The sequence below is a fragment of the Coenobita brevimanus genome, chromosome 4 (genome assembly GCF_032717465.1).
Source record: "Coenobita brevimanus isolate Jiangsu-jjx chromosome 4, ASM3271746v2, whole genome shotgun sequence".
Taxonomy (NCBI): domain Eukaryota; kingdom Metazoa; phylum Arthropoda; class Malacostraca; order Decapoda; family Coenobitidae; genus Coenobita; species Coenobita brevimanus.
Window position 1 is genome coordinate 32,615,334 of NC_136957.1, and position 20,535 is coordinate 32,635,868.

A 20,535-nucleotide genomic window follows, 5' to 3' on the forward strand; every position below is an offset into this window, starting at 1 on the left:
CACACGTAACCTTATTATTGGTAATTTCCACAGGGCTGACTTGTTTTGACATTATTTTGACAGCTGTGAGATGACATCAGCTGAGTGGTGGTACGTTTAATTTCCTGTCGAGTGACTGGCTGTTCCCCTGAGCATTTTACCTCCCCATGGACGACTTATATTAATATCGACTTTTATCAGTTATATAATGATTTGGGATATGACTACTGTAGACTAAACACACTGTACTTCACTAACTATTGTATTCTATATTTGGTTCATTTGTTTGTAGTATATTTATGTTTGATACAAAACAAGGAAATAGTGAATAGGCTTCATTCGAAAACGAATTGTATCCTTGACTTCGACAGTTTATGATATATATTCAACTTTTCTAGCATCCTCTGTGAAATGCTAATTCCTTTATATTGTTTTTATGTTTATCTTCTTGATTGTTAACATTACTGAAGAGAAGTACAGGCCTGATTACGAAGTGAGAACACATTTAATATCATTAAGTGGGTAGCCACTTGAACATTTTATATAAACCAGTCACCAGCTTCCATAGCGGGTAGGCGTGACTTGTAGGACTTATAGCGTAAAATCGGTACAGTCATAGACTCATAGTCCAAACTATGATGAAAGGGAATCAGAGATTTGTGCTAATTTTTTATATTGATTTGTTATGTTATGTGAGGTAGATTTCATGATTTCTTTTTGAATCTACTAACATGACCTTTCTTTCCTTTCAGATACTTCATCCCTTGGAAGTCGGGAAATAGATAACATTCGAAAATCTCAGATGAGCATAAAAAAGCAAATTTCACCTACCATCACTGGCTGATGTGGACAGAGAGTCATGTTTTGGTGGAAAGTGGTTGGATGTATGGACTGTTTGTAGTAGGGAACTACAATCTAAGTTTTCCTAGTGTAGTCATACTCGAAACTGTTAGGGATTTGAGGTAATTTTTTTATTGATTGATTTTTTTCTATGTGAGGTACATTTCATAATTTATTTCTGTTTTCGTTCATCTACTGACATTACCTTTTATTTTTCTCTCAGATAATTCATTCCCTCGAAGTCGGGAAACAGATAAAATGTGAAAACCTTAGATCATCAAAAAGCAAATTTCACCTACCTTCACTGCCTGATTTTGACAGAGTAATTTTGGGGGTTAAAGTGGATGGATGTATGGACTATTTGTAAGAGGAAAATACAATCAAGTTTTACCTAGTCTAGTCATAGTAGAAACTGTGATAACAGGAATATAGAGATCTGTACTATATTGATATATTTTGCATGTGAGGTAGATTTCATTACTTATTTCTGTTTTCGTACAACTACTACCATTACCTTTCTTTCCTTTCAGATACTTCATCCCTTGGGAGTGGGGAAATAGATAACATTCGAATATCTCAGATGAGAATCAAAAAGCAAATTTCACCTACCTTCACTGGCTGATATGGAGAGAGAGCCATCTTTTGGTAGAATGGGGATGCATGTATGGACTATCTGTAGTAAGTAAATACAATCTAGTTTTACCTAGTCTAGTTAGAGTAGAAACTGTGATAAGAGGAAGATATAGAGTTGAGCTAATATTTTATATTGGTTTATTTTTTTTATGTGAGGTAGATTTCATGATTTATTTTTGTTTTCTTACATCTACTAACATTACCTTTCTTTCCTTTCAGATACTTGTTTCCTTGGAAGTCGGGAGAGATGATATTAGAAAATCTCAGATGATCATCAAAAAGCTACTTTCACCTACCTTCACTGGCTGATGTGGACAGAGAGTTATTTTTTGGTGAAAGTGGATGGATGTATGGACTATTTGTAGTAGGAAGATACAACCTAATTTTACCTAGTCTAGTCACAGTCGAAACTGGGAGGACCGGAATTTAGAGATTTGTGCTAATTTTTTATATTGATTTATTTTTTCTATGTCACGTAGATTTCATAATTTATTTCTGTTTTCTTACATCTGCTAACACTACCTTTCTTTCCTTTCAGACACTTCATCCCTTAGAAGTCGGGAAATAGATAACATTCAAAAATCTCATGAGAATCAAAAAGGAAATTTCACCTATCTTCACTGGCTGATACGGACAGAGTCATTTTTGGTGGAAAGTTGATGGATGTATGGACTATTTGCAGTAGGGAAATACAACCTAATTTTTATCTACTCTACAGTAGTCATAGTCGAAACTGTGATGACAGGAAGTTAGAGATTTATGTAAATTTTTACATTAATTATTTTTTTTTTCATTATGAGGAAGATTTTATTATTATATTCGTTTTCTTACATCTACAAGCAATACATTTCTTTCCTTTCAGATACTTTATCCCTAGGAAATCAGGCAATAGATAACATTCGAAAATCTCTGATCAGCATCAAACTTTCATGTACCTTCTTTGGCTGATATGAACAGAAAGTCATTTTGGGGTGGAAAGTGGATGGATTATGAACTATTTGTAGGAGAGAATTACAATCTAGTTTTACCTAATATACCTACAATCGAAACTGTAATGACAAGAATTTAGGGAATTTTCCTAGGTTTTCATGGTGATTTATTTTTTCTATGTGAGGTAGATTTCATGATTTATTTCTTTTTCTTACATCTAGTAACATTACCTTTCTTTCCTTTCAGATACTTCATTCCTTGGAAGCCATGAAATAGATAACATTCGAGAAACTCAGATGTTCAACTTTCACCTACATTCATCGTCTGATTTGGACAGAGAGTCAGTTATTGGTGGAAAGTGGATGGATCTATGGACTGTTTGTAGTAGGGATATACAATCTAATTTTACCAAGTCTAGTCATTCTCGAAACTGTGATGACAGGAAGTTTGAGATCTGTGATAACATTTTATATTGATATATCTTTTTATGTGAGGTAGATTTCATGATTTATTTTTGTTTCCTTACTTCAACTGACATTATCTTTCTTTCCTTTCAGATTCATTTTATGATGGAAAGTGGCTGGATGTATGGACTATCTGTAGTTGGGAAATACAACCTAGTTTTACATAATATACTCACAGTCAGAACTGTGGTGACAGCATGTTGGGGGATTCGTGGTAAATTTCATATCCACCTTTTTTAATATATACTGGAATAAATCACTGTAAACACTCGTATGAGGCATAGTAAACACTCGCGCTGCATACATCACATTATTTTTTTTTACGCAGGTAAGATATTAACCTAAAACTTCCGGATAAGACCACAAATTATTCTACAATATTGGGAGGTTTGTAATTAATTTTTACGCTATTCTCCTTTAACTCAAGTATCCGAGTTCCAATTATATTTTTTTATTGTCGTTTGTTACAACTGTAATAATATTCAGCAGTTTATATCCAACTTTTTTTTTTTTTAATAAATACAGATGTTGGTGGATAATCATACTCCAATATCAGTCTGGAATATTTTTTTTTCCTTTCTGGTGGTATTATTTTTTTCTTTATAACATGCAACTCGTGCGGTAGCACGGGTGTGCTCTTGTTTAAGAGTGTGACTCACCCACCTACATGCACACGCACACTATCAGGTTTTTCCTTCTCTGTGTTAATAAATTATTACAGCCCGCTCATATGCTAACGTAGATGTGCCCTCGTATGAGTGACTCACCCACACGCATGCACAAGCACACAGGTTATCACATATGTGTTAATATTGGTGCAGTTTTTCTTTCTTAGCGGTAATAAATTATTACAACCTGAGAGTGTGAACCACTCACCCGTGAATGCATTTGCCGCCTTTAAGAGGTAGGCTAACAAACATTTTCTATGTAAGAAATTACACATTAGTGTAGTTTTTAGTGGTGTGAATTTAATCAATCCTATTCAAAAAATATCTATTTATTCAGAGTATAACGTCGTTTCTCTATCTATTTTTATTTATCTATCTGTCTAAGAATATGATCCTTTTACTATTTTTATTTTTATATTTCTCCTCTCTAACTGTTTCTTCTCGATAATTCCTCTTCACTCCCATCTTCCATTCCCATTCCTTCCCTTCCCTTTTTCTCCTGCACTTATAAAAATCTTTTACTCAACCAAACAGGTAGACAAAAAATTATATTTAATTATTTTTCAGTATAAAAATGTAGCAAAAATTGCAATTGCGTATTTTGTTAACAATGCAGAAATATTATCTATATAGCAAAATGAGCAATAGCAATGCTAACTTCGCAAAATGAGCAGGAAACTTGTCTAATTTGAACAAATAGGTAATTTACCTAATTCAGCACAACACACACACACACACACACACACACACACACACACACATATATATATATATATATATATATATATATATATATATATATATATATATATATATATTAGGGTGTTTAGCATAAATAGGAGAGAAAAAACTAAACTGGATATTATGGTGGGCAAAGTATGCAATCGATTCCACTTTACAAACAAAGCATTCAGGCAAAAAATTTATATTTTTTCATCAGTGCAAAGTCATGCCTGACTACCCCTGCATTCTGTAAATCTAACTGATCTGAGTACGTGAAGGGTATGGTGAAGAAAGTTAAAAATAAACAATGTAGTACAAAAAGAAACAATATTTTTGAGCTATACAACAAAAATAATCAGTTTATTACATGTGGAATTTTTCGTTCCAGTCGTAGAGGGCTCTGTGGTGCTGCACAGCCTGGAAGATCAGCTGTCGTTCTTCTTTATTCTTTGTCAGACCACTGTCGTAGTCCATTCCCAGTTTGACTGCCCGCTCAGCAGCGTCACTGACCACTTTGGGGTGGGCCATGACATCAGGAAAGGGGCAGAGGTCATTGATGCTTGTCAGAGTATCCAGCTTCAAACACTGGAAGAGGTTTCTCGACTTATTGGTGACAAATTTAGAGATTCTCAGATTTGATGCCTTATCAATCCTCTTCATGTTCGAACGGTGCAGACCCTTCTTCCTCGGCATTGCTATGGTCATAATTTTTCAGCATTTCCAGCTTTTCCTCAGCAGAGACTTTGTCAGAATACATGGCTAGTAGAGCCAGGTCCTCACTGAGGTACCAGAGGTGGCTTTTGACTTTGTCCAGTGCCTTTTTTGCTACAAAGGAATCCACTTCTTTGAATTCTTCAATCTTCTTCAAGAGACTGAAGTCACTGATTGGAACTCGACAGCATTTGGGGCTTCAAACCAGTGTATCATATAGATGGTGATGAGGAAGACACAGATGCGCGTCATGGCCTCCTTTTGATGCCATGTGAAGGGGAAGGAGGCTGCATCCTTCAGCTGATTTCTGAAAAGGAAGATCTTGAGGCAGCAAAGGCCTTTGGCCATGCAACGTGCTCTGTGACAGTGGTGAAAGGTCATCCGTGCTGGCTTCTTGCAAAGGAAATCCAAAGACAGCTGGAGGTGCTCAAGGTAGTCATCGCGGGGTTGTGCACGATCCATGTGGCTGAGTAAGAAGCGTTCAATGTCCTCGGCTCTGTTGGCAATCCACGACTGACACTTTTCATCTAGGTCATCATCGTAAGAACTCTTTGAATCGACTGAAGAGAGGAATTTCAGGACCAGAAGACGAGAAAAAGAGGTCAAAGATCCCTGCCACTATGAGTTCACACATGTGGTGCCTGTACGGCAAGAACAACAACGGGACTTGGAGACCTCTTTCAATAACAAAGCAAGCTCTGCGGTGAACCCCAGTGTTAGACGCTGTATTACCAAAACAGAGCACTGCAATCCAGGGCTTCACCTCCGGCCATTCATCTAGAGTCCTTAGCACTGCAGCTCCCATTGTTTCTCCTGTTCCAGCAGGGATCTTTGGGATCGCCAGGATCTTCTCCGCACCAATGTAACAACAATCGCCTGGCTATCACTGCGACTGCTACTGTCAATGTTGGGCAAGAGCTTTCCATCAAAATGGAGAATCAAGGGTGTTTGTGGCTGGAATTCTTTTTTCATCTTTTCAGCGATCTCAGTCCTTGATTCCTTCCAAGCAAAGTGGAGAGATCTGACAGACAACGTGAGTTCCTTCACGTCAGTCCCTGCTGCTTTTAAGGCAGGAGTTACCACTTGCATTGCAACTCGCTTTGAAATGCCTGTCCGATTACATGCGGCAAGAAATACAGGGTCATCAATAACCCGCCTTTGTCTTCGAACCAGACATGGAACTTTTGGAGTGGTTGAAGTAGACAGCCCTGGAATTTCTTGATTGTCACCTTCATCCTCAGAATTACTTGATGTGGACGTTTCTACCTCTCCTATTCCTCCCATCTCCAGCATATTCTTTATTTCCTCCTCAGACTTCAGACATCTCTTGTCTTCTTCTTTCGTTCTTTTGTCCTTGGCCTTCATTCTGGTCTTGTATACTTTGTCTTCAGTGCCAATGTACATTTTCCTACTGGTACACTGGTCGATCAAGAGCTCCTTGTCCTACATCTTCAACACTGCCAGTACATCACCTTTGGCCAAGTCATATGGACCTTTCTAGTGGACATCCCTGTAGCGGGCTTCTTTTTGTTTTTGAGTCTTCCCGCCTCGAACTGTATTCCGTACCACGTTACGGTATTTCTTTTACTCATTTTTCAACTTTTGTACAGCGTGCCACTTTTCAACCACGGGAATGGATGCATTGACCAATACTGCCATTGCTTCTTCAACAACCAGTGACAATGATGCTGCCAGGTCTTTTTCCCCACCTTCAGAAAGTAGAAAAGTCGTTGTATGACGTTTCCAATCGTTGGCAGCTGGCTCAAATTCAACAAACTGTCATTTCGATCAACACCGAGCAGGAATACAACTGTTTTGGACGTTGTACTAGCCATCTGAAAAGAAACAACATGGAGTTGTGGGGAAAAGTATGACTAACCTCAGTCACCAAGAAACCAAAACATACAGGGGTCAGAAGGCATTGGTTCGAGAAGGCCAAAGAAAAATTGTAAAGTATGATGCAGTCCCCACCAGTAGTGGAAATGAATAAACACTTTGCCCTTCAAGTTCCTGAAGGTTAGATTTTCTTGAACACCCTATATCCATTTCTCTATCTATCTACCTGTCTATCTATCTATCTATCAATCTCCCTCTCTCTCTCTCTCTCTCTCTCTCTCTCTCTCTCTCTCTCTCTCTATATATATATATATATATATATATATATATATATATATATATATATATAAAATGAATGGAAGAAGGAACCAAAGGCCAGCAGCCCGCAAACTGTTCCTTCTAACAAAAAAAAAAGAAACAGTAACAATGCAAAATAGAGCCAAATTCAAGATCCGTTCATTTCTAGATGCCTGGACACACTGCGTATGAAGGACTGGAGATCATTGCAAGTAGGAAATAAAGACAGAGGGAGACAGTTCCAGAGTTGACCTGTTGCATAAATGAAGGACTAGGAGTAACGGTTGACTCTTGCATTAGAGAGTTGGACAGAAAAGGGATGAGAGTTTGTTGCTAGACGGATGATACACGCCCCTCGTAGAGGTGAAAGGATGCATGCAATTTAGAAGAGCAGTGACTACACACACACACACACACACACACACACACACATATATATATATATATATATATATATATATATATATATATATATATATATATATATATATATATATATATATATATATATATATATATATATATATATATATATATATATAACTTCTCCGATACTTGGCTTCTGACTTGACAGACAGCAAGAGGTCTGTATTTACAATTGTCTGTCACGTGGCCTATGAGTAGCCAGTGAGTAACTCAGAGCGCGTGATGTCACCATTAGATGGCAAATCAATGCCAACAGATAAAAGAGGCGGGGATGACAGACGCCGAATATGCTTCCAGTTGTTGGTTACGTCTTTCAATCATACGAACTGCCAAAAATAAAATAACATATTCTTACAGTTCATTGAAATCATGTATCGATGTATAGTGAAAGAAACCTTCTGTGTTAACTGATATTTGTTTATCGATTGCTACAGATTTTAACGGGAGCGATGCTATTAGTCATCATATGCCTTGCGACTGCCATTACTGAAAGTAGGAAGAAGCTAAAACATCCAGACTCCAGAGTGTATATAAACAGGGGCCCGAAACACCTGGAGCTCAGTACCACTCCAGACAGGTTAAGGTGAAGGAGCTGTTTCTCCCGCTGTGATTTGTACCTGTGATATCTTCTCGCCGTTCCCAGCCATGAAGCTGTTTATTACGTTAGTGTTTGTGGGCGTTATGGTAACAAGGTAAGCAAAGCTGTATTATTTTATATAGTATTAAACCAATGTGTTTCCTGTATTATTCAGTATATTATTACCGTGTGCTTTCATTCACTGTCTTTATCTTGTATATACCAGTATATCATTAATGGATTTTCAGTTCCACCTCACTTCTCCCTCCTTCCTTCCCCTTCTCGGACAGCCAGCTCACGTTCTACTCTCCCATTTTCAATCCACACTTACCCCTTTCTTTCCCTCCTTCTTTTCCCTGCTTCTCTGTCCCTCTCCCTACTTCATCTCTCGCTTTTCATCCTTTCTTTTTCCTCACCTTCCTTATCTCATGTTTCCCTCCTCCTTCCCTACCTACTCTTACGATCCCTCCCCCTATACCAGCTTCCTCCTCCTCCTCTCCCCCACTTCTCTCCACTTCTCATCTTTTTCTCCCTGCTGTCTCCCCACCTTCTCTTTAATTGTACTCTCCTGTTCCTTGCCAGCATCACCGCCCTCAGCTGCCTCCCGTGTAGTTGCACAAGCGGTCCACAAGACTGTCAGTATGGCACGGTGATGGATGTATGTGACTGCTGCCTTGAGTGTGGGAAGGTAAGTAGGCTACAGGAGGCTGGTGGGTAGATGGGTTAGTAGCTGGGTATGTAGACTGGTAAATGGGCCAGTAGGTAAGTAGGTAAACATTTAAATAGGTAAGTAGGTAGCTTTGTGAAGTAAATTCCAGATTAGAATTACATCTAATTACGCCAGCTTTTTCCACCTGGACTTTGGTCAGTATAAGTAAGCTGAACCTGAAAGTCAGTCAGCACGCTCCAGTCAGCCTCTCTTCAGACATCTTTTGTACTGACAGCATCTCTCACCTGCTAGCACCGCTTACCTGAATTGTCTACAAACCCATTCATTTCACTTTGACATTATTATGAAATATCAGTTTCTTGTAACCAGCCAATCAGCTTTATGCTGAGTTTTCTGCAGCTTACAATAATGAATCGTAAGTTTTCTTATTCTAAAAATATACTTGTATGCTAACACCGTTTACTTAAAATATCCGATCTTGTCTGTAAATCTTGCACTGTTTCTAAACCCACCTTTGTCCCCATTTATCCCATCGTCTGTATTGTTTCCAGCTCCTTCAAACTCCTTTCACTCTGATCACGTATTGTCATTCTGCCTGCCACAAATTCTATTCAGCTTAGAAGAGACTTTTCGAACCGGAAGGTTAGAGATAGCTTCAACAACCTATTCAACCTATTCAGTACAAGACATTATTTTTATCTTCAGTAAAATCACCTGGTGCTAGTAAAGTTAAGATTAAAGGCAAATCTTTATATTATTCTTGTAAACAACTTCAGTGTTATGCTCAGTAAAATGGTAGTGCAATAATTTGTACAACCTTTTTTTTACAACTTTTATGTCATCCCAACACACCTCGGCTCAACCCAACCCAGTCCAACCCAACTCATCCAAAACAAACCCTGTCAAACCACATCTAACCCTAAACTAGATTAAGCCTATCTCACCTAACCTAATCCAACTTAACCTAATGTAACCGAAGCAGACCTAACTAAACCAAACCTAATTTAAAATAATCTGATCTTAGTTACCAGCAAACGTTACATAGCTAACATAACCCAACCCAATTTATTCCTAGCTAACTTAAACTAACCTAACATAAACGGACTCAACCTTATCTATCCCAGCCTAACCCAGACCAACCCAACTTAACCTAACCATACTTGGCTTGTATTCTCATCGGTTAAGTGAGCTCCCTAACACCTTTTCATAAGCAATTTATTTTACTTATTACTCCTTACTGTCCTCTCCTGCGTTATATAAATCCTTCATTATTACCCTATGTGCATTTAAAATGTGCAGAAGGATATTAACCTACCATACCCAAAAAATAAATCGCTAAGGAAGAGGCGTTAGGGACCTTCCATAAACTTCGAGAGAGCCTTAATCCCACATCTCTGCCACAGGGCCCGGGTGAGAAGTGTGGGGGCATCTGGAATATATATGGCAAGTGTGGCACGGGTCTGTGGTGCCAGCAGCAGGAACGCCAAGAAGGTGGATACTGCGTTTGGGAGCAGTTAGTGCATTAATTACCTGTAATGTTACCTGGGAATGTAGTTACCTGGTAATTATATTTCCTGCTATATTGCCTGCTGACAAGTTACCTGTTAGTAGTGTCGCAGGCTCATTTATTACCTGCTGACCATTTACCTGCTGATGTCATCTGTCCATTTATTACATGCTGATGTTACCTGCCGACGTGATTACCTGTTGATTTAGTCATCTGTTGACGAATGGTTACCTGTTGGCTGAGTCATCAGGCTAGGTTAGTAGTGTCAAGATTACTAAACCCTTCAGCTAGGTGATTTTTTTTTCCTACTATATACAGATAATTATATCAACCTTTACATAACCTTTTCGCCAGATAATTATATTAACCTTTACATAGCCTTTTCGAACCTGAGGTATGTCAGCGTCCGAATTGACTCAATCGGATACGTTTGTGTGAAGCTGCAGAATGTTGTGAATGTTTTTGGCGTGTCTGGTAGAGCCAGGATTCCGGGGGCTTGAATGATGAGTGAATGGAAATGTGGCCTATTTGGACTGGGCAAGTTTGTGCTGTCTGGACATTGCTACTCCTTACCCTGCCATTGGGTGGGAAAGGAGGTCCGGATGTTGATGATGATGATATATATATATATATATATATATATATATATATATATATAGTTACTAGAGATCTGTTCTTGATTAACTAAATTCATCTGGTAGCGGCAAAAATAAACTACAAAAAAGACGTCACGGATCTAAAGGGTTAAGAGCAAGTGACAATTCTAGGGTCTTAACCCTAGAATGCTTAAGTCGGGTTAATTTCCCTGTTCGGCGATTTATTTATTTGCTATTTTGTTATGACAACAGTTTTGGAGCTGTCCTTCCCTATACCTTCAATCCACCCTACCCCCTACCTACATAGGTAGTGGTGTGGTTTCATCTCGCATTTATCACCATGATATTTGGGGTTAAAGTGTTTTTTACCCGACAAAAGCATTTGTATTACATTTTTTTTTTCTTTTTTTTCAGTTGTATAATTAGTGTATGATTAAATCAAAGAGACTAAAGTGTACAGAAACTAAAATAGACTAAACTGAAAGAAAATGTTGAAAAAAAAAAAAATTCTCCCGGCGAAAGCAATACTGTGAGGATAATAACGTAAGCATTCTAGGGTTAATGACACTGCATGATAGAAAAAAATCCAGCTGCCATTTGGGATTCAGACCAAAGCGCCGTCGGAATATAATCATCCCTCCATTGGCGCTTTGAACCACTATACCACGAAGGCTCGTATTCTCTTTGGTTAAGGAAGCTCCCAAACACCTCTTCCTTAACGATTTATGTTCCAAACTATAAATTCTCTTTCTTTCTATTTCTTTTTTTTTCGGAGTCTTTTATCTCTTTAATATCGACATAGACTGCATGAATATATATATATATATATATATATATATATATATATATATATATATATATATATATATATATATATATATATATATATATATATATATATAATCGAGAAATCAACAGGTAAGGAAGAGGTGTTACTAAGTTTCCTAACCTCACGAGAACATCGCTTCAGGTGTTATGCTAATCCACACCAGTCATTACATCAGGCATTACAACTCATGTATTTCCATACCATATTCGATCTTACACTTTATTCTACAGGTATGACAAACAAATCTTATGTAGAGTGTCTTCAATAAATTTGTTTCAGTTGGTGCTGTTGTTTCTCATACCATTCATAGATAGGGAAAAGGTCATGATGATGAATATGGTATTGTTACCTAACTAAGTGTGCTACTAGATGTGTACATGTAATGTTTAACTGTATGCCTGTATTGACAATGTACTATGCTTTTGCTCGGAAGCACAGGGAGTTTACTTAAGTTGTCCAGACACTATTCATATAAAATAAATATGGGATCCCCTTACATTCTTAGTAACTCTTACTGTATATACCAGATAAAATTCTATCATGTTAATTTGTTAGTAATGTAAGGACAGGATACAGATTTGATGCTGGAGGGGGACGCCTGCCCGAGATGGCATCAATGTACTCGGACGGAGGACCTGCCTGGATGCACAAACCCCGCCCACCCACCCCCCACACCCCACCCCACATCCTGATGGATGGATGGTTGGCTTCAGAGCAAGTTTCCTGCAGTCTACTGGGTTCACGAACTCTTATATATCAGTCTGAAAAACTTGATTGGTTCTTCAGATCGCATCACCGGGTTTCAGAAGTAATTATCCACTGTCCCGCTATTTATCGTAGGAACGTGATAGAGTATTTATGTCCACAACTCCATGCATATTACATCGTGATGTTAGCTCCTGTCACACCAAACGGAAGCATTGATGTATGAGGTTGTTTTTACCTGACAGAACAGGGTCGCCCGCACATCTTGATAACAGTTTAGTAGTTGTTTGAACGAGCCTTCGTTAGACGTGTTCTTGATTACTAATACAATTGTTTCCTTAGTCTGGCTACACTTGACCATCACATACAGTAGGTATACATCGAAACAGGTTAAGAATCTTCTTCAAGTTACAATTAATATATTCCACTAATATTTCTTGACAGAGTTATTATGAATATTGAGAGTCAAATCCACACTTACGAGGCAATTATATGGACATTGTTGTAAACACTGCACACAATGATTTCCAGCAATGCTTCGTAAGCATCGGTGCTCATCACTCTCTGTTCCCCTTTCTCACTCTACCATCCTCCTCAGTAATATGTTTTACGTTCTCGGCCTTCCACTCCTTAATCCTGTATTAACATCACATCTATACACCGTCTTTTCTGTCTTCCACCTTGATGTTGGTCTTCTTTTCCACATTTACACGTAATTCTTACTTATATACATTTTTTGTTTCCATTGCACCTCCCACTCGGTCTTCTGCCTCTCACTTACAACACTCTCAGTTCACCTTGATGCTTCTGCCTCCTCATTCACTCTTACTACTAGAAAAAATCCAGAAAAATTTTCCTAGAATTCTACCCTGTTCCTTACTTGATGATTATTAGACGAGAGCACAAGTATGTGTGTGTGTGTGTGTGTGTGTGTGTGTGTGTGTGTGTGTGTGTGTGTGTGTGTGTGTGTGTGTGTGTGTGTGTATGTGTGTGTGTGTGTGCGCATGAGATGGTCGCACGTGTGCATATATTAATATTAATAATAATAATAATAATAATAATAATAATTTTCGGTTTATCTATTCATGGCAGCCAGTGGCTGAACATGCACAAGTCCTTAATCTCGTATATTAATTTAAAGGGGTCAATAGGCTGACCCTGGCTGCTCCTGAGGAGCGCCGACACACTACCAAGCCTAAACGAAATTGGAATGAAGAGTAGGCACAAGAGGGTAGACTGCCTAATCCTTACCCCGCTGAGTTTCGAACCCTTGCGGGTCTTCCACCAAGGAGCGCCTTCAGTTACACTTGACAGGTGAGAGCTCACCTCACCCACTCAAGTAGCGCGGTCTGAGGCGGGTTCGAACTTAGGTCACTTGAACTGGGAGTCGAGTGCTCTGTCAACCACATCACTGTGTGTGTGTGTGTGTGTGTGTGTGTGTGTGTGCTAGATGACTGGTAGGAACAAGACAATAAGAACCGGACGACTCCCATAAAGGAAAGTAGGAACACTTCCATCCCTAGGGAGTATATCAACAAAGACCCGATTCATCTGACACAGCTGGAGTTCGCTGTCACTCTTGATGAATGTGGGTGTGGTCGTCGCTTCTCTCGCTCTGCTCAGCACCTGTTATATCTTCTCTCGTCTCCAACCTTAAAGTTACTTCTCATGGTAGTTCTACTGAGTATAACTGTAGCATGGCAAGGAGAATTACATATTTTCGCAATTTTTAAGCCGTCTGGAAAAAAAAGTAATGAAAGATCGAGAAAATTTTTAATTATTTACATAACCTGAAAATATTTCAGACATTTTTTATACGTTTATAAACGAAGGACGGAGGCTTCAGAAAATTTTTGCTACCTACTGACATGTTTCTATAGACTGAGGGTGACTTACAGTGCTGGAGTGGTATAATTTGGTCTTTTTAGCCTGTTCACTGCAAGGAGTTTCTCAAGATCTGAATAAAAACCTTTTGCAACAGCAAGAATAAACTAAACTAGATTTCTGAAATTCCTGAAGCATTATTAAAAATCTCCACATTCAAAGTGAAAATACTTTAATCACTGTAGACGTAATATTAAACGACTTTAAATATGGCTCAAAAATTTTTACGGATTTTGACCTGTGACCTTGACATCAAGGTCATTCATACTGTGCAAATCATGATCACTCCTGACCCACTACATTTCCACCGAGTTTGTTCAAAATCGGCCAAATACTTTGCGATTTAGGACTCTCAGGCATGCAATGCAATCGACTGAGTAGTTTTTTATATGCAGAAGAGCAAATATTGAGAAAATAGCATAGTGGGTGCTAGTGCGGAGCTAGTGCTATGGAAAAGATAAAAAATGTGCCAAAAGAAGACTACAACCACGATACATCAATCCTGAAAATTTCAAGTCTATCTCGAATGGTCTTGGAATGCCAGCCTTCTAGACCTCCTACCTCCCCCCCCAAAAAAAAAAATAATAATATATACAAAATCAATGAGAACGCTACAGAATGTGGAATTCTAAAATATTATCGCCGCAGTTTATACGTCAAACATTTTAACATTTACTGTAGACTCTTGATTATACAGACAAAAAATTTACATATATCTAACATTCTTTTAGGATAAAAATTCTACACCGGTAAACCAATTTCCTTTTCTATGAACGAGTTTTCACCCCGAGTTATAAAATATTAACCTGTTCTCTCCTTATCTTCACTTACACTTTTGCTTTACCGGTACTTCTCATTTGCCGTGTTGTCTACTCTCCCATCCCCATTCATCCCAGTTCTCCTTTCCTCATTCTCCCTACCTCTCTGCCTCACTCACTCCGCCCACCCTTTCTCCCCTTCCTACTCCACTTCCCTTCCTTCCTCCCCCACTCCTTAACCCCCTTTCCCTCCCCAACTGCACCCCCTCTCTCTTCCCCTTCCACTCTTTCCCTCGCCCCGTCAAGCTCCCCCAACCTCCTCACTCCACCTGAACCTCTCTAACCCTCACTTCCTCTTTTCTTCCTCTATTCCACTCCTCGCCCTCTCATACCCCCCATCCCTCTCTCCCCCCCCACTCCCTCTCTATGATCCCCTCTCCCACTCCCCCTAACAGGCTCGATACCCACTAGGAATTCTCTTTAATCCCTTTTGGGGTAGCACATGGAGGAGGTAATTGTGGTAATCTGAATGATACAGTAGCCTTATATCCCGCCTTTCCCCGTTCTTCCTCTTCCCCTCGCTTCCCCATTACACCCGCTCTCCTCTGCCGATTTCCTCTCTCCCTTCCCTCTCCCCACCTTAGCCCCTCTCTCTCCCCCACTCCTTCTCCCTCCAAATCCTCTGGCGTTTTCCTTCCGCCATTCCACCCTTGTATCTCTCATCCCTTAGCTCCCTCCTCTGTTCCTGTCTCAAGTCCTTATATTCATCTCCTTCTAGACCCTCTCCCTCTCTTTCTCCCTCTTTTACCTTCTTCTCTCCCGCCGCTTTCTCTCTCGCCCATCCCTCCCTCTCCCTATCTGACCTCCTTCCCGTCCCCTTCCTTCTACCCCCCCCCCCCGTCTTGTCTTTTCCCACTTTCCTTCCCTCTCTTCCATACTTTCTCCTTTGATCTCCTCTCTCTCTCTCTCTCTCTCTCTCTCTCTCTCTCTCTCTCTCTCTCTCTGAATATCAGTGTGTTGAATCCGTGGCAACTGACACTTGTTGACTTATTTAGTCAAAGATCAGTGTCATCAGTGTCCATTGCTGAGGATTTACCACACTGCTTTTCATAGTCCATGGAGAGAAATACAAGCAAGGAGAGAGGACTTTTGATCCCGATTGTACATAAGCCACACATGAACCTGGGACAGCATCATTATATGGACGAGGTGTGGCAGTGGGTACACGCAAAGTCCATTGAGTACGAGGTCGACGCTCGCGCATCTGCATCGTGACGTCAGCATGTGGATCGAGAGGTAACAAAAAGAAAATCGAAATAATAACTTCCAGCGGTAACTAAAAGAATATCGAAAAATTACTTTTGAACGTTAAATATGGAATCCTCATTTAGGTTTCTTAATGTATTACATCATTTATTTCTATGTAAGTAGACATCTGGAATATATTGTCTACTTTGTATGCTATATTTATAAACAAAACTCAGTGTCATTAACTAGTGTTAGGAGATAATGAAACATCAGTGTACATATAATGGTAAGTAATTACCCTTAGGAATCAAATGTAAGCGGTGTTATATATATATATATATATATATATATATATATATATATATATATATATATATATATAGAGAGAGAGAGAGAGAGAGAGTGAGAGTTAGAGAGAGAGAGATTGGTTTTACGCAAAGGTATCCCCGAAGGGCTAAGGCATGTATGCCCCTGGGTAGAGGACTTTGGACTGGAGCGTGTAGCATTTTATGACCGGATGCCCTTCCTGATGTCTACTCAATTCTCTTGGGTGGATTCGATCCTCCTGAGCCCCTTCGGTCAGAGATATCCCACCCAAACCTATGTCGCCTCATGAGGAGCGCAGGAACAAGTGACTAGGCAAATTGGTCCTGGACATTTAACATGAGAGTGACCAGCCTCACTCATCCCTGGGAGTGGCATTACGTGAGTAATAAACCACAACCATCCCTTGGATATAAACCCACACGGGCTCAATCCGGACTGGAGCACCTTCACATTATCCACTCAAACCACCAGGCGCCATAACTTGGTTATATGGATTACACACGCAGCATAGTAGATGGTTACCTGGTGTACTGTACATAGAAAACCATTAGGCTTGTCACTCAGTGTAGAGAGTTACCCAGTAGGCAGAAGGAAGAGGACAGAAAAAAAGTACAGAAGAAGGAGTGTAAAGTCACTCCGTAAGCGGAAGAATGAGGAAAGAATGAATGAAAGAGAAGGGAAAGAATTATATAAATATATATATATATATATATATATATATATATATATATATATATATATATATATCATCATCATCATCCGGACCTCCTTTCCCACCCTAGGGCAGGGTAAGGAGTAACAATGTCCAGACAGCCCAAAATTGCTCAATCCAGTGGGCCACGCTTCCATTCACTCATCATTCAAGCCCCCGGAATCTTGTAGCTCTATCGATATATATATATATATATATATATATATATATATATATATATATATATATATATATATATATATATATATATATATATATATCCTTAATATTTATATACCCATCTATCGAAACCTTATCTATCTATCTATCAATCTATGTATACTATACATCAATCAATCAATCAATCAATCATTTCCTGCTCGGCACCCCTTACGGGATGCATAGGGCCTCAATGAACTCTCTCCCACCAATATTTGTCTCTTGCCATCTCCTTCAGGTCCCACCAACACTCCTCTCACTGCTTCTTTTTTCATTGTCCTCCAACCAGGTTTCCCTCGGCCTACCTCTCTCTCTACCTCTTCTTCCTCTACTAGCAATCCACTCTGGCACATCCTGTATTAAACAACCTTCTTTTTCTGTACTATGTGCCCCAGCCACTTCCAGCGAGGAACAGTCTCACATATTCATTAACTGGTTCCACTCTCGTAATATCCCTTACTCTTTCATTTGCAACTCTGTCTTGCCACTTTACCCCAAGAATATATATATATATATATATATATATATATATATATATATATATATATCACAATGGAACACAGGGGTGGCGGGCGAGGAATGGCGCTGGGTGGGTACTAAGAGTACCGCCCTCCGCCTATCGGCTCATATTCGCAAAGCTCATAGGTACCTACCCGGGGGTCCCCTACTTTATGAAGGCCTGAAAAATCCCAGTTCTGTCCAATATTCCGGACACTGGGCTACAATGGGATATATATATATATATATATATATATATATATATATATATATATATATATATATATATATATATATATATATATATATATATATATATACCATAAGATTTGGATATCCACAGTAAGTAGATACAGTATATTGTATTTGTATACTAGGTATATGTGCTCATATATTCTGTATATATATTCTGTATATATATATATATATATATATATATATATATATATATATATATATATATATATATATATATATATATATATATATATATATATATATATATATATCCTTATTATTTATGTACCCATCTATCAACCTAATCCCAGTTCTGTTTCAATATTCCGGACACTGGGCTACAATGGGATATAATGTATATATATATATATATATATATATATATATATATATATATATATATATATATATATATATATATATATATACAGAATATATGAGTACATATACCTAGTACACAAATACAATATACTGTATCTACCATATATCTACCAACAAAGCTCCAGGCCCAGATGGAATTCCTCCAATTGTTTTGGAAAAGTGTTCCCCTGAACTTGCCTCTGTCCTAGCCAAATTATTCAGACTATGCATACGTACTTCTTTATTCCCAAATTCATGGAAAGAAGCCAATATCCACCCAGTTCCGAAGAAAGGAAGTTCGTCTGACCTCTCCAATTACAGACCAATAGCTGTCACATCTTCTCTTGGTAAGGTATTTGAAACTTTAATTAATAAGCATATTGTTAAACATCTTGAATCCAACAACTTAATTAGTGATAGACAATACGGCTTTTCGCCACGAAAGATCCACCATTTGACATACTCATTCTCTTAACTCTATACCATCCATCAATCAATTGATCTTTTTGGAGAAACTCATGCAGTAGCTCTTGATATCTCTAAAGCTTTCGAGCCAGAGTAATGGTACCGTTCCCTGCTGTCCAAACTCCACCTTGCTGTGGACTAACATCTTTTGTTCCTTTGATTTCTTCTTATCTTAGTGACAGGAAAATAAGAGTAAAAGTAGATGATGTATATTCGAATTTCCACTCAATTAACTTGCCGGCCGTGCCGCAGGGATCAGTTCTGGCACCAACCCTATTTCTGGTTCATATTAATGATCTCTTTATCTGTCACTCACAATCCCGTTCACTCATATGCAGATGACTCAACACTACATAGTTCATTCACACTCAGACATCCATTTAGCAAAAGCCTAATATCTCTACTCTCTCCAACTCAGTACAGCCATCTCCATAAATCAAGATCTAGCTACAATCAATGAATGGGGACAAAAACAACCTTGTCTCTTTTAATGCTAGTAAAACTAAATATATACAGTTTACTAATAGACAACAGATATTGCCAGATTCGTACCATTACCTTCATAGTGCTACTAATATTCCCATTGTGAAATGTTTCGACATTGGTGTATAAAGATTCTTCGTTACGGTGCTCACAATTGACGCATATGTCGATTACTTGTGGACTGCCGACTGATGTTGCCAGCAAGTATTATATGAAATATTATAGAACGATTGCAGTCTTAAAGGTGAGGTTGCAAGAAAACACTAATTACGATGTCAGTTACACACAGAAACTGCCAGTTCGTGTTTCGCTAGTATGCGATTTTGTTTTATAAGTTGTCACTTCCCTTTCCGACCTCTCTCTCCCCACCCGTCTCTCCTCTTCCAAGTCATGCTCTGCCATCATCCACGTTTTATCGTTAATGTTGAAAATCGTATGTCTGTAGGTAAACTGTGGGAAATATTATAAAAGTGTCAATGAGCTTCTTTTCCCCCATCGCTTGAAGTGTTATCAATGACGAATATAAATGTTAGTAACATGAATAAATCGTCACTGTGGTGGTTAGGAGACATTTCTCATCATTTACCTAACTATCGTTTTTACAGTTCCCAAAATACACTCCCTCTCCACCCCCTCGCCGTCTCCTCCCCTCCCCTTTCCACTGTTTCCATCACTTCTCCCCCCCTCCCTCCGCCCCTTTTTCCAGTAACCTTTGTTTCTAGCCTGCAACACTCCGAATCCCTCCCCACAGTGTTATTGTATTGACCCTGCCCAACTTCTCTCCCTTGTCATTTCAAATGTCTTTTTCTCTCCCTTCTTCATTTTTGTCTCGGGTATCGAACAACATAGCGATGTTTGGGTCATGTTTTTGTATAGTATCCTTTAATAGTGTAATATTATAATGACCGTGACAATGGCGGTCAAGAGGCATTAACTGTTCAAAGGACGGCAGTCAGTGCCTCAGTTTAATGATC

At 38.8% G+C, this 20,535-nt stretch overlaps 1 protein-coding gene across 1 annotated transcript in view; it reads left to right on the forward strand.

Annotated features, from left to right (window-relative positions):
* The first annotated feature begins 8,188 nt into the window (after positions 1-8,188).
* Positions 8,189-20,535, forward strand: part of LOC145396490 (alkylglycerol monooxygenase-like) — a 50,803-nt gene continuing 38,456 nt past the window's right edge. Inside the window, exons 1-3 of the mRNA XM_080269864.1 lie at positions 8,189-8,199; positions 8,667-8,772; positions 10,158-10,256. Coding sequence (XP_080125990.1) covers positions 8,189-8,199; positions 8,667-8,772; positions 10,158-10,256 — 216 coding nt within the window. The remainder of the gene's footprint in view (positions 8,200-8,666; positions 8,773-10,157; positions 10,257-20,535) is intronic.